This window comes from Mandrillus leucophaeus, unplaced genomic scaffold, assembly GCF_000951045.1.
Source record: "Mandrillus leucophaeus isolate KB7577 unplaced genomic scaffold, Mleu.le_1.0 Scaffold690, whole genome shotgun sequence".
NCBI lineage: Eukaryota > Metazoa > Chordata > Mammalia > Primates > Cercopithecidae > Mandrillus > Mandrillus leucophaeus.
Genome location: NW_012107475.1, coordinates 715,000 through 727,822, shown reverse-complemented (window position 1 = coordinate 727,822; position 12,823 = coordinate 715,000). Strand labels below are relative to the sequence as shown.

At 36.7% G+C, this 12,823-nt stretch overlaps 1 protein-coding gene across 1 annotated transcript in view; it reads left to right on the top strand.

Moving 5' to 3' along the window:
• ASCC3 (activating signal cointegrator 1 complex subunit 3) overlaps positions 1–2,567 on the top strand; it is a 404,060-nt gene extending 401,493 nt beyond the window's left edge. The window contains exons 41-42 of the mRNA XM_012002619.1: positions 1,216–1,391; positions 1,487–2,567. Of these exons, the coding sequence (XP_011858009.1) occupies positions 1,216–1,391; positions 1,487–1,634 (324 nt within the window). The 3' untranslated portion in view covers positions 1,635–2,567. The remainder of the gene's footprint in view (positions 1–1,215; positions 1,392–1,486) is intronic.
• The last annotated feature ends 10,256 nt before the right edge of the window (positions 2,568–12,823 follow it).

Sequence of the window (12,823 nt, the reverse complement as noted above, 5' to 3'; positions counted from 1 at the left end):
CCTGCCTCAGCATCCCAAGTAACTGGGATTACAGGGGCCTGCCACCATACCTGGCTAATTTTTTGTATTATGTTGGCCAGGCTGGTCTCAAACTCCTGACTTCAGGTGATCCACCTGCCTTGGCCTCCCAAAATGTTGGGATTACAGGTGTGACCCACTGCACCTGGCAATATGAGCATTTTTAGAGGACTTAATGTATTCCAACTTATTTAAAAAGTAATATAAACTAATACTAGTAGTAATCATAAAAATAGCAATAATCATAAAGATAAAATCATAGGGGAAAACTATGATTTTTTACCTTAATATTCTATGTATAACATAGATTTAATCATGCCAGAAAATCTCTTAATTTTTGTTTCTGAATGCTGTAAAAATATATTACTCTCTGACACCCTTTTGAAATAAGTGAAACATGTCCCTCTAGAATACTGAGTGAAGTCTGAGAATATATCATGATTACTATATTTTATTATGCCATAAAGTCATTGTCTTAAAGAATCGTTAGAATAATCTTGCATTTTATAAAAATTGATCTAAAATAAAGACCTCAAGTGCGATCATTATGTTTATATCTAATTTGGATTGTGGTGATTAATATATTTTACAAATTGCTTGACTTAAAATTGCCCATTTCTCAGAGAAGGGACTCTTTAATATTACCATATTAGAATATATGCTTATTTATGTGAGTTTTTTTCTTGGATGGGGGGGAAGTATGTATTTGATATAGTACTCCTCATGTTGGGGTCCAGAGTCCAGTCTTGATTGGCTTTGTGTTTTTGTTTATTTGTTTGTTTGTTTTCTTAAGCATTCGTTTTTTGTGAATGAGGTTTTAGAAGATTTGGTTAACATGGTTATGTCTCAATTTGTTCATCTACCAATGTGGTATTAAAGTTAAATGTAGGAATAGCATGAGAATTTGCTAATTGGATGTCAAGATCCAGAGTTTTTTATTCTAACTGGCCAAATATTCTGATACTAACAACCACAAACTAGTGTCTATAATGTGCTCTGAGAATCTTGAGATAAGTTAAATAATTGCATATCAAAGACACCAAACCAGAATGGAAGAAAATTTAAAACATCTCAGATACATATGGTGAACTATGTAGATGTATGGTCTTCAAGTAACTCAACGTAGCCTTAACCACAACCAAGTGGTATAGAAAGTCTAGATATTTTTAATGTTGTATCTTTTTCTCTGGTTTATAGGGAAAGCCAGAGAGCTGTGCAGTTACTCCTCGGTTTCCCAAATCAAAAGATGAAGGATGGTTTTTGATATTAGGAGAAGTGGATAAGAGAGAACTTATTGCTTTGAAAAGAGTAGGATATATTCGAAATCATCATGTTGCTTCCCTTTCTTTTTATACCCCTGAAATACCTGGAAGGTAAGAAGAAGCCTACTAGCAAAGTTCTGAAAGAATTAAATATGATTGTGATTACAAATGTGGTTTTACATTTTTATTCTATTTTTATATTTTAGGTATATTTACACATTATATTTCATGAGTGACTGCTACCTTGGCCTGGACCAGCAGTATGACATCTATCTCAACGTTACACAAGCGAGCCTTTCTACACAGGTCAACACCAAGGTCTCTGATGCCCTGACTGACCTGGCATTAAAGTAACCTGACCTGAACAATCCATTTGAAAGGAGTGGCTAAGAATTCTCATTGTTCAGTCATCTAGACAACATCGAATTACTTGATGTTTGCCTTGAAAGGATCAACTTCTAACCTCAGCCATCCAGGAAATTGACAGTGGCTGCAGTATTGACTCCAGTGACATAAAGTTAACCACAGTGGCCTTTTAACAAATGTTGCCTTTTATAATGTTATCTTCATGAGTTTCTTGATATGTGAGATGAAAAAGCATGTAGAATAATCTTTTAATTTGTGTATATTTGAGGTGATATTTAGGAGCTATCAAATTTTACATCTCACAATGTACTGTTTACATGAATATTGGCTTTTTCTTTTTTAAGGAAAACTGCATTGAGGTGTGACAAGTGTTAGGACTTGTCACAGATTTCTAACTCTGCCACATAAAATATAAATATAAACCTGTAAGGTGATACACAGTGTGTGTTGTTAGCAAAATTTATACTTTGATATGATTACATGCAGAAGTAGCTTCAAGAATTTCTTATACTCATAAATGTTTTAATAATACGTGATGTAAAATTATATTATGGAGCCTAATGATGATAACAAAGAAAACAGAATATACTGATCTTAGAAAATGTAGATACAGTTAACTGGGAAATAAAATATAGAGTGACACTTCAAGACCAGTTGACTCAATGTTTTCTTCTGCTTCCTTTCCATAATATCCCCTTACTCATCTGTTCTTCTTTTCTTTCCCTTCTACTTCAAGGCTTTATTTCCATTATCTTTCTGACATATTTATTTACACAAGGAGAGAAGTATAATCTAATTCATGTTGTAACACTTACAGATCATATAGTACAATTATTTGTCTTTATGCTGTCCTGGACAAATCTGAGACAGAAAATTTTTGACCCCTGTGGGTCAAAGAAAATTTCTCTATGTGCAAACAAATTCCATCTTGAAAAATACTTTTTCAACCTGAAAAGTTGTTAAAATTCAATGTTCATTAATATGCATTCTAGTGGAATGAAATTCTACCTTTGTGAAATAATTTCAGTTTTCTTAGCCCTAAAATGAATTATTTTAAAACATTTTCCAATGTAACTGTTACAAGTACTAGAATTTCAGTGTTTCTGGGATTGGAATGTTTTGCTTGTATGTATCCTTTTCCATGCTTAAATAAAAAAGAAGAAGAAATAAAAGTAGGTTGCAAGAGAACCAGGCATTCACTTCCCAAAATTAAATCTAAATAACTATTGCAAGCAAACCAAGTATAGTGAGAATGAGGACTCTAGTCTGAGAAATTTACTTCATATAAAAGTTCTCTCTGTTTTTTGTTTGGAATTTATATCTTAAACACTGTTTTAGTGGAATTAAAAGAAAATGAAGATTATGTATAGATAACAATGACCAGTCCGTACAGGAACCTGCGGGGTAACAATCTCACTGATTTCGTGTTTACCAACATCATTCCTTTTTATTAGACAGCAAGCAGACTTGGGAGGTCTCCTTCACTGGACATATGACACAGGACATAGGAGCAATAAGAAAGTATTTCTGTTGTACCCATTAGAAAGAAGAGAAATAATGTGACAAATTTAAGTTAATCTTATTCCAATGACTGACCAACACTATCTACAACTTTATCCACACTCATTACCCAACAAAAATTATAGTGTTAAATGTGTCTTACAACAGGATATATGCCAACATAATCAGATTAGTACTACTGTTTACAGATCTGCAAGTCATTAACATCTCATAACTTTTTTACTGGCCAAGAATTTTGTCAGTGTTTAAAATAATTCCAAATCCTGATTATTGAAAGAATGCATTTGTTCTAAAGTGTCTTGCGGGGTTTTGTTTTCGTGAAGAGAAATATTGTGATAAAAAGGTTTCAAGGCTGTATTAAAAAGTGCTTTCTTAACTGATGTACCTACAAACCACTTATCTCAGAACCTCTGGGCTGGCTATTATACTATACAACTCTGTTTTCATGGCAGGTCATTTCATATTTCTCTGGGGTTTATCAACTCAAAATAATTGAAGTTCCAGTCAAGGATTTGTTGTAGGCACTGTGTTGAGTATTCTGATACCCACATGAATCAGAAACACATCCTGCCTTCAAAAAGGGTAACCTGGTGATAAAAAGATATTCATAATTATAATAAAAAGTAATTGCACTAATATTAGTGATGGGGGAAATGCTATGGGAGTTCAGAGGTAAAATATTACTTAGAAAAATCATGAAGTGACATTTAGGCTGTTTTTAAGATGCTTAGAATTGGGAAGGCACAGATGAAAGAGGACATTCCAGGTCAGGTAGAACAGCATTAGAAAAATTTATAGCTAGCCCAGCCTAGAGTGGCTAGGTCTGCATTCTCAGAGACATGAAAGGGATGAATGGGCAAGACGAAGGGGAAAGTCTGTGAAGTGACTGTGAATTAGAGAGTTAAAGACCGTAACTCTTATGTGAATACAATGGAATTTCTTGGCAAGTCACCAGAGGTTAGGGTTTGGCTATGTGGGAGCTTTCTTTATGAAAATGAATCTGGCCTCGATGTAGAGATGATATGACCAAGCAAGGAAGTGTAGCAAGAAAAGCCAAGGAAACAACATTCAAAACCTAACTGCAGTAAGGAGTCAGGAAGGACCAGAGAAGGTTACGATGAAGAACATTCTGAGAGTGGAACAGACAACCAGTGCAGAGAGGAGACAACCAGGAGCCTGGCGGGACACGCATCCATATCTGTGGTGGGTGATGAGTGCTAAATACTGACAAGAGGTCAGGGAAGTAAGAACCAAGTCAAGGGTCTTGACTCTGAGAGCGGTGGATCATGAATGATTGTTAAGAGAGTAAATTTAGCTAAATAGGAAGAGAGGAAGCTGAGATTTCAGGAGGTGAGGACCAGAGTGGGCGATAAGAAAGGAGAGGCAGTGAATGAAGAAAGTAATTCTACAGGTTTCGTTCAGCAAAGATCCAGTGTTATCACCTGCATTGAAGAAGGTGATGATAGAGCAGACAGGAATTGGTAAGAATCAGCTTGTTTCCTTTCAACATTCTCCCCTGCAACCACCATTCCTGAACACATACAAATATATGTATGTGCCCTCATCCCCACCATTACCACCATCAAGCTGAAAACTAAAACTCCTCACACATTTCCCAAAAAAAAAGTGTGGGGATCCTTCAGTCCCAATAATAAGAAAATGTAAAGAGGGAACCTACCTATTTCCTTGACGTGAATAAGGAACCCTTATCATACTTCAAAATTCCACTGCTAACTTTGATGGGAAGAGGATACAGTGGTGGGATATTCAGTCACCAAAAATCATCTGTCTTTTCTTCCCTTTACACATACAAACAATGCAGCGAAGTCCAAATATGCAAGATTGACCCACTCCCTCAAATTTTGATTGCCCTTTCTCACAATTTCATCCAATAGCCTTAGAAAATTACGTGTCACTTCCCAAGGACATGCTCCACACATACCTCCAGTTGCTCAGGACCAAAACTTTGGGGTCATTACTGACTCTACTTTTCTAATCGAATAGAAATTTAATTAGAAAACCTCAACCTACATCTAACCTGTCAGCAGACCTTTTCAGCTCTACCTTTGAAATCTATCTGAAATCCAGCCACCTTCCCACTGCCACCCTATCCACTCCACCTCCTGGCTGGCCTCTCTGCTGCTACTCTTGCCCCTTTTCAGTCTTTACACAACAATTTGGTTTTGAAACATAGGTCTGATCATGAGTTCACTCTGCTCAAAAGCTTCCAGTGCCTTTCCATCTCAAAAGCCAAAATCCTTACAGTACCCACAAGGTCCTGCACAGTGTTGCCTTCTCCCCTCACTACCCTCTGGCCCTCCTGCTCACTACACACCAACCACAGGAGTCACCTCCCTGCTTGTTGAACTTGCCATTTCTACTCCCTCACTTGGATGACTGTTGCCCCTAATCTCCTTATGTCTCACCATCTTATTTTAAATGGCAAGCCCACAAAACCTCCCTAACCCCCTCTCCTGTTTGGTTTTTCTCCATTGTTTTATCAACACTATTAAAATATGTGTTGGTTTATTATTAGTCTCTTCTGACTATGCTTCAGGAAAGCAGGGATTTTTGTCACTTCTGTTCACTGCTACAAAGAAGGACCTATATTTCCTGGCATACAGTCGCTCAATAAATACTTTCTGAATGACTAAATGAACACAGAGGCACACGGGAATTCTAAACTATCTCCCCCACAACCACCACCACCACCACCACCACTGCCTCCATACACAGAGTTAACCACCCATTCTTTCAGAGATTACAAGTACTGTCACACTCACCAAAAGCAAGGTACTAACTGATTGTCTTGTATCTTTTGTCAACAGAGGAAAGGTATATTTAAGTTAATTGGTAGTTTTATGATGATGATTGTTATAACTTATGGAAAAGAAGAATGAGTTTTTATGTAGTAATGGATCTTAGGTATTACAGATCTTTTAAAACTTCCAGTGATCATAGAATCTTTCTCACCTGAAGTTGTAGCTCTCTGTCTCTCTCCCTCCATCACTGCTGCTATTTTCAGTGAAAAGACCCCCAAATAGGAACTCCATATAGTTAAGAATATAGATTGATAATAATTTGGGGCCTTCTGTTTTTAGAAATAATCCAAAATGAGTAGGCAGAAATTAATTCATGAGCTGGCTTCTTAAAAGAAAAACCTGAATTAAGTTGTGCATCTTTCAAATGAGTATTACTGAATATAGAACTTGACTTCAGAGATGTGTATTAAGCCCTTGGATTAACTTTCTTTTTCTGGCTTCAGAAATAGAAATTCTAAGTCTAAGCAACACAGGAGATAAAAACATTTTGAGTTTCGTAAGTTTTAGTTATATTATTTTCAGGTACTCAAAAATGCTGAGAATGAGTGCTGATTCCAGGATGTCCTGGAAGCCTGTTTTTTAAGCAGTGGAGGAACAGCTATCATGAGTTCTGGAAAGATTTAGTCCCACAATTTCCACTTCAGTCCTTCCACTTTTCATCAAGGAGCATTCTGTACGATTTCTGAAAAATAAAGTTGTTCAAATTTGAGGCCTTTAAATGAAGTTTCAGGGGTTCTATTTTGCTTGAATATTCTTCCCAAGACTTTGCATTCCAATTTGAGAAAGATCTTGTGGGGGTGCTACTCAGATATTAGATCCTGGCTGACCCAAGGTCAAGCTTTTGGCTAAAAAGACAGCCACATTTGAATGGATACTTAAATTTCTATTGTTATTCTTCGATTGCCCTATGATTTGGAGAATTTGTTTAAAATGCGCCTGATTAAAGTTTCCTAATACTGTGGCTGTAAGTTGTTAACCATTCTGTAGAGACTTCCTGAAGAACATGATGGACTGTAGATCATACCATGTTGGTTGAGCAGAATCACAACTTCTAATTAAAAGTTCTTTGAATCCCCCAAACCCATGTTTCTTTACTTGTTAATTTTATTACTTGGGTGTCCTTGATTTTACTGGGACTTTCTAAGCCATGTAGGTGCCAGTCCTGACCATTGAAAACAAGTATAGTCTCCTTGAATGATCATACTTTTTGGTTCCAAGTTACACTGGAAGGAGTTTGTAATGATTTGAGGATTGCAGAGTTGATCTAAGATGAATTTCATGTGTGAGCTTTCACCCAAGTGTGGCTGTCTGTTGGCCTCAGAGAACTGTACTTTCCAGGATGTAGAGGATTGTTGTAGCTGGTTTTGGAACTACCTGCAGCTGATGGTTCATTTTTCCAAAAGGCCTAGAGGGTGCCAAAGTTATTCCTTTGAGGGATGAATGGAGATCCTGAAATAACCACATAATTCCTGAGAATTAGACAACTAAGAACGCTGAATAATACTGACTACCATAAAAAACAAAATCGCTTTTCTTATGATGACATTAACTGCAATCAGAAGGTTCTAAAAATGTTCTTTCTGTCAACACACCAGGATTGGTGCATATTCTCCAAAGTTCACCTAAAAGTTTATTCAACTAAAATGACTCAATTTATTTGAATGTGTAAGTTCTAGGTTTGTGATTGCTTTTTAGTGAAATTACATGCGTGGAGTATTTTTTTTTTAAATGTCACCAGAGTGGACCACCAAAAATATTAAGTACGTTTAAATTACAGAAGAGAAAGTTTGGATTGAAGTAAGAGGGAAAAAATACAAAGTCTTCACAACACAATTTTAAAATAATGAACAAGCAAGCTACCAATGGAGATCTTCATTTATCAAACATGATCTGCCCCAACATAGCTGTCTCTTTCCACTGGGCTCCTGGACACACTGGAAACCCATCCTTGCATACTTCTTTAAATGTCTAAAATTGATATTGCATGAAAATGTCTAATAGTAATTTTAACAAAGAATGCCAGCGACTACAAATGAGCTTTCAAATAAGCTCAAGTACATACGAAAGTGGCCTAATTACAGGCTGTCTACCAGGAGTGTGCGTCTCTACCTGTGTTACTTGAACTGGTAATTATTATCAGGAAATATATTTGCCTATTAGAACACAATTTCACCAGGGATCTGGGAGGAATAAGTTTTGTTTTTAAGCTAGGTTTGCTGTATCAAGAGAAGCAGTTTAGGGTTTTGGCTTTTTTTCTCTCTTTATTTCTTTTTTTTTTTTTTTTCTTTTTTGAGACAGAGTCTTGCTCTGTTGCCCAGGCTGGAATCGTGCAGTGGCACAGTCACAGTTAACTGCAGCCTCAACCTCCCACTCAACCAATCCTCCCACCTCAGACTCCTGAGTAACTGGGACCACAGGCACACCCCACCATGCCTTCCTAGTTTTTCGTTTCTTTTTAATGACGTTCTGAAATGCTACCTCACCATGTGCTATATTTGGTGATCTGGTCACATTTTGTAAGATTTAGGACAATGTATCTGATCAACTTTCTTCTGTTCCCATTTCCTCACCTCCAAAAACAGAGGTAACACCTGCCCAGGCTTCTCTCAGAGTCGTTGGCTCCATCATGATAAGAAGCGCAGTGAACGTCATTGCTGTACACACAGCACCTAGCACACAGGAGGTGTTCAATCAATTTTGTTGAATGAATCATTTATGTGAAAATGCTTAGAAAATGATAAAGAACTATAAAGAGTAACTATTATGGAAATGGAAGTCTAAGATGATCAATAGCAAACAAACTCATCCTCAGGATTGATTTTACGTGTCAATGGGGCGGTAAGCTAAGAGCCCCACCTCACCTTCTCTACCCCCACCCCAAACAGAAAAATCATTGGGCCCAGAGAGAGATTTGTGCTCCATTCCTTTTTTGCTACAGGATTCCCACCTGTCAAAATGCAAAATACATGTACACTCAGGTGTAGCTCGGCACTCACATGGGAATGTGAATTACTTCTGAGAGCACTTTCTGGGAACATGTTGGAGGGACAGTAAAGGGCACTTAGGTATCCAGACTGGAGGTGAAGTCTGACTGCTTTATTACTTCCTCTCTGGGTTCTGAATTCAAACTTTAGAATCTTGCTAAGGGCCATTTTTTATATCCAAATAATCAGAAATGGATCACTCTGGAAGCAGAACAACTTTTGAGAGCAAGAGTGGAGGCAACTCACATTCTCACTGAGTGTTTGGATCATAAGGTATGTTGCACCCAGAGTGAAATGAAAATTTTAAGCAAATTCTGTAATGTTCTTTAAAAGCATTAATGTACTTTCCTTAACATTGCAAGCAATATCCATTCTGTCCAATCTTCCTGGCAGTCATGTTGCTCTCATGCTTGTGTAAGCATGAAAATCAATTTAAATATATTCAGTAAAAACCTAAACTCTTCCCTTTTAAAAGTAAATATCTGATTTTTCTTTCAGAAACAACCATTTTTACAGTATTTATTCAACTTCTGAAGCCTAATTCTATCCAAAAAATCAGGAGAAAAAAATCATGCTACTGGATTCTAATACAGGGCTATTGTTACCAGAAACAGAGAATAATATAGACATCTTAGTAAAACCTCAATCTTATTTCCTGAGCCTTTAGAAAAATGCATTCCTCTAAAAACACATTACCCTACAAGTGGCCTTTGGAGAAACTGAAACATTGAAGAAATCCTTGGATTGCAGCAAAGAACATTCTCCATGGACAATTCTAATCAATTATAGAAACATAACTATACCCAGATCATGTAATATACCACAGTGATGATCCTGGCTTCTGTCCATCTTATAAAATGCTACAACTCATAACATCAGACCCACTGCTGTTTGCAGCAATCCAACCCACAAAGATTTACTCTCAATTGATTGTTACTTTTCATGCTGAAAATGATTGTACATCTGCATCTTCTATTTCAGTTTTGTCCTTTTGTTATCTTTGCCCACTGTGTTAATTATTTTTTGATGCTTCATCCCATCCCCAAACAATATATTTGAAACACTCATGAGGATGCATTGCATAAATATTGAATGTGTTAAAGACAGAGTCTGAGGTAATTCAGAATGAATTTAAGTAAATTGATTGGAATAAGCTTTTATTTAGGAAATCTTCTAGGGACAATCCTGACATATTTAAAATAACTAACTGTTCACAGAGATGCAATCTGCAGGTGCATTTCAATGAATCCATGAATCAGCAATCAGAACAGAAATGCTTGATTTTAAGTTGTCAGAAAACAGCTAAAAAGGGAAGCAGAAAGACATTACCAATTACAACAATAAAAAACCAGGAAAAAGTTCTTTGGAACAAAAATGTTTTTTAAAAAAATCAGATAAATATAATGTAACAATGAGTTGCTTAATCCTGAGTTCCAATTTGATTGCACTGTGGTCTGAGATACTGCTATGATTTCTGTTCTTTTGCATTTGCTGAGGATTGTTTTACTTCCAATTATGTGGTTGATTTTAGAAAAAGTGCAAAGTGGTGCTGAGAAGAATGTATATTCTGTTGATTTGGGGTGGAGAGTTCTGTAGATGTCTATTAGGTCTGCTTGATCCAGAGCTGAGTTCAAGTCCTGAATATCCTTGTTAATTTTCTGTCTCCTTGATCTGTCTAATATTGACAGTGGGGTGTTAAAGTCTCCCACTATTACTGTGTGGAAGTCTAAGTCTCTTTGTAGGACTCTGAGAACTTGCTTTGTGCATCTAGGTGCTCCTGTATTGGGTGCATATATATTTAGAATAGTTAGCTCTTCTTGTTGCATTGATCCCTTTACCATTATGTAATGCATTTCTTTGTCTTTTTTTATCTTTGTTGGTTTAAAGTCCATTTTATCAGAAACTAGGATTGCAACCCCTGCTTTTTTTTTTTTTTGCTTTCCATTTGCTTGGTAAATCTTCCTCCATCCCTTTATTTTGAGCCTATGTGTGTCTTTGCATGTGAGATAGGTCTCCTGAATACAGCACACCAATGGGTCTTAACTGTCTATCCAATTTGCCAGTCTGTGTCTTTTAATCGGGGCATTTAGCCTATTTACATTTAAGGTTAATATGTTATATGTGAATTTGATCCTGTCATTATGATGTTAGCTGGTTGTTTTGCCCATTAGTTGATGCAGTTTCTTCATACTGTCGACGGTCTTTACAATTTGATATGTGCTTGCAGTGGCTGGTACCAGTTTTTCCTTTCCATATTTAGTGCTTCCTTCAGGAGCTCTTGTAAGGCATGCCTGATGGTGACAAAATCTGTCAGCATTTGCTTGTCTGTAAAGGTTTTTATTTCTTCTTTGCTTATGAAGCTTCATTTGACTGGATATAAAATTCTGGGTTGAAAATTATTTTCTTTAAGAATGTTGAATATTTACTCCCAGTCTCCTCTGGCTTGTAGGGTTTATGTAGAAAGATCCACTGTTAGTCTGATGGGCTTCCCTTTGTAGGTAACATGACCTTTTTCTCTGGCTGCCCTTAACATGTTTTCCTTCATTTCAACCTTGGTGAATCTGACAATTATGTGTCTTGGGGTTGCTCTTCTCGAGGAATATCTCTGTGGTGTTCTCTGTATTTCCTGAATCTGAATGTTGGCCTGTCTTGCTAAATCAGGGAAGTTCTCCTGAGTAATAGCCTGAAGAGTGTTTTCCAACTTGATTCTATTCTTCCTGTCACTTTCAGGTACACCAATAAATGTAGGTTTGGTTTTTTCACATAGTCCCACACCACTGCTCAAGGAAATAAGAGAGGATACAAACAAATGGAAAAATACTCCATGGTTATGGATAGGAAGAATCAATGTTGTGAAAATGGCCATACTGCCCAAAGTAATTTATAGATTCAGTGCTATCCCCATCAAGCTACCACTGACTTTCTTCACAGAATGAGAAAAAACTACTTTAAGTTTCATATGAAACCAAAAAAGAGCCTGTATAGCCAAGATAATCCTAAGCAAAAAGAACAAAGCTGGAGGCATCACAATGCCTGGCTTCAAACTATACTACAAGGCTATAGTAACCAAAACAGCGTGGTACTGGCACCAAAACAGAGATATAGACCAATGGAACAGAACAGAGGCCTCAGAAATAACACCATATGTCTACAACCATGTGATCTTTGAGAAACCTGACAAAAACAAGCAATGAGGAAAGGATTCCCTATGTAATAAATGGTGCTGGAAAAACTGACTAGACATATGCAGAAAACTGAAACTGGACCTCTTCCTTACACCTTATAGAAAAATTAACTCAAGATGGATTAAAGACATAAACATAAGACCTAAAACCATAAAAACCCTAGAAGAAAATCTAGGCAATACCATTCAAGACATAGGCATGGGCAAAGACTTGATGACTAAAACACCAAAAGCAATGGCAACAAAAGCTAAAATTGACAAATGGGATCTAATTAAACTAAAGAGCTTCTGCACAGCAAAAGAAACTATCATCAGAGTGAACAGGCAACCTGCAGAATGGGAGAAATTTTTTGCAATCTATCCATCTGACAAAGGGCTAATATACAAAGAACTTAAACAAATTTACAAGAAAAAAACATACAACCCCATCCAAAAGTGGGCAAAAAATATGAACAGACACTTCTCAAAAGAAGACATTTATGCAGCCAGCAAACATATGAAAAAAGCCCATCATCACTGGTCATTAGAAAAACGGAAATCAAAACCACAATGAGATACCTTCTCATGTCAGTTAGAATGGTGATCATTAAAAAGTCCAGAAACAACACATGCTGGAGAGGCTGTGGAGAGATAGGAATACTTTTACACTGTTGGTGGGAGTGTAAA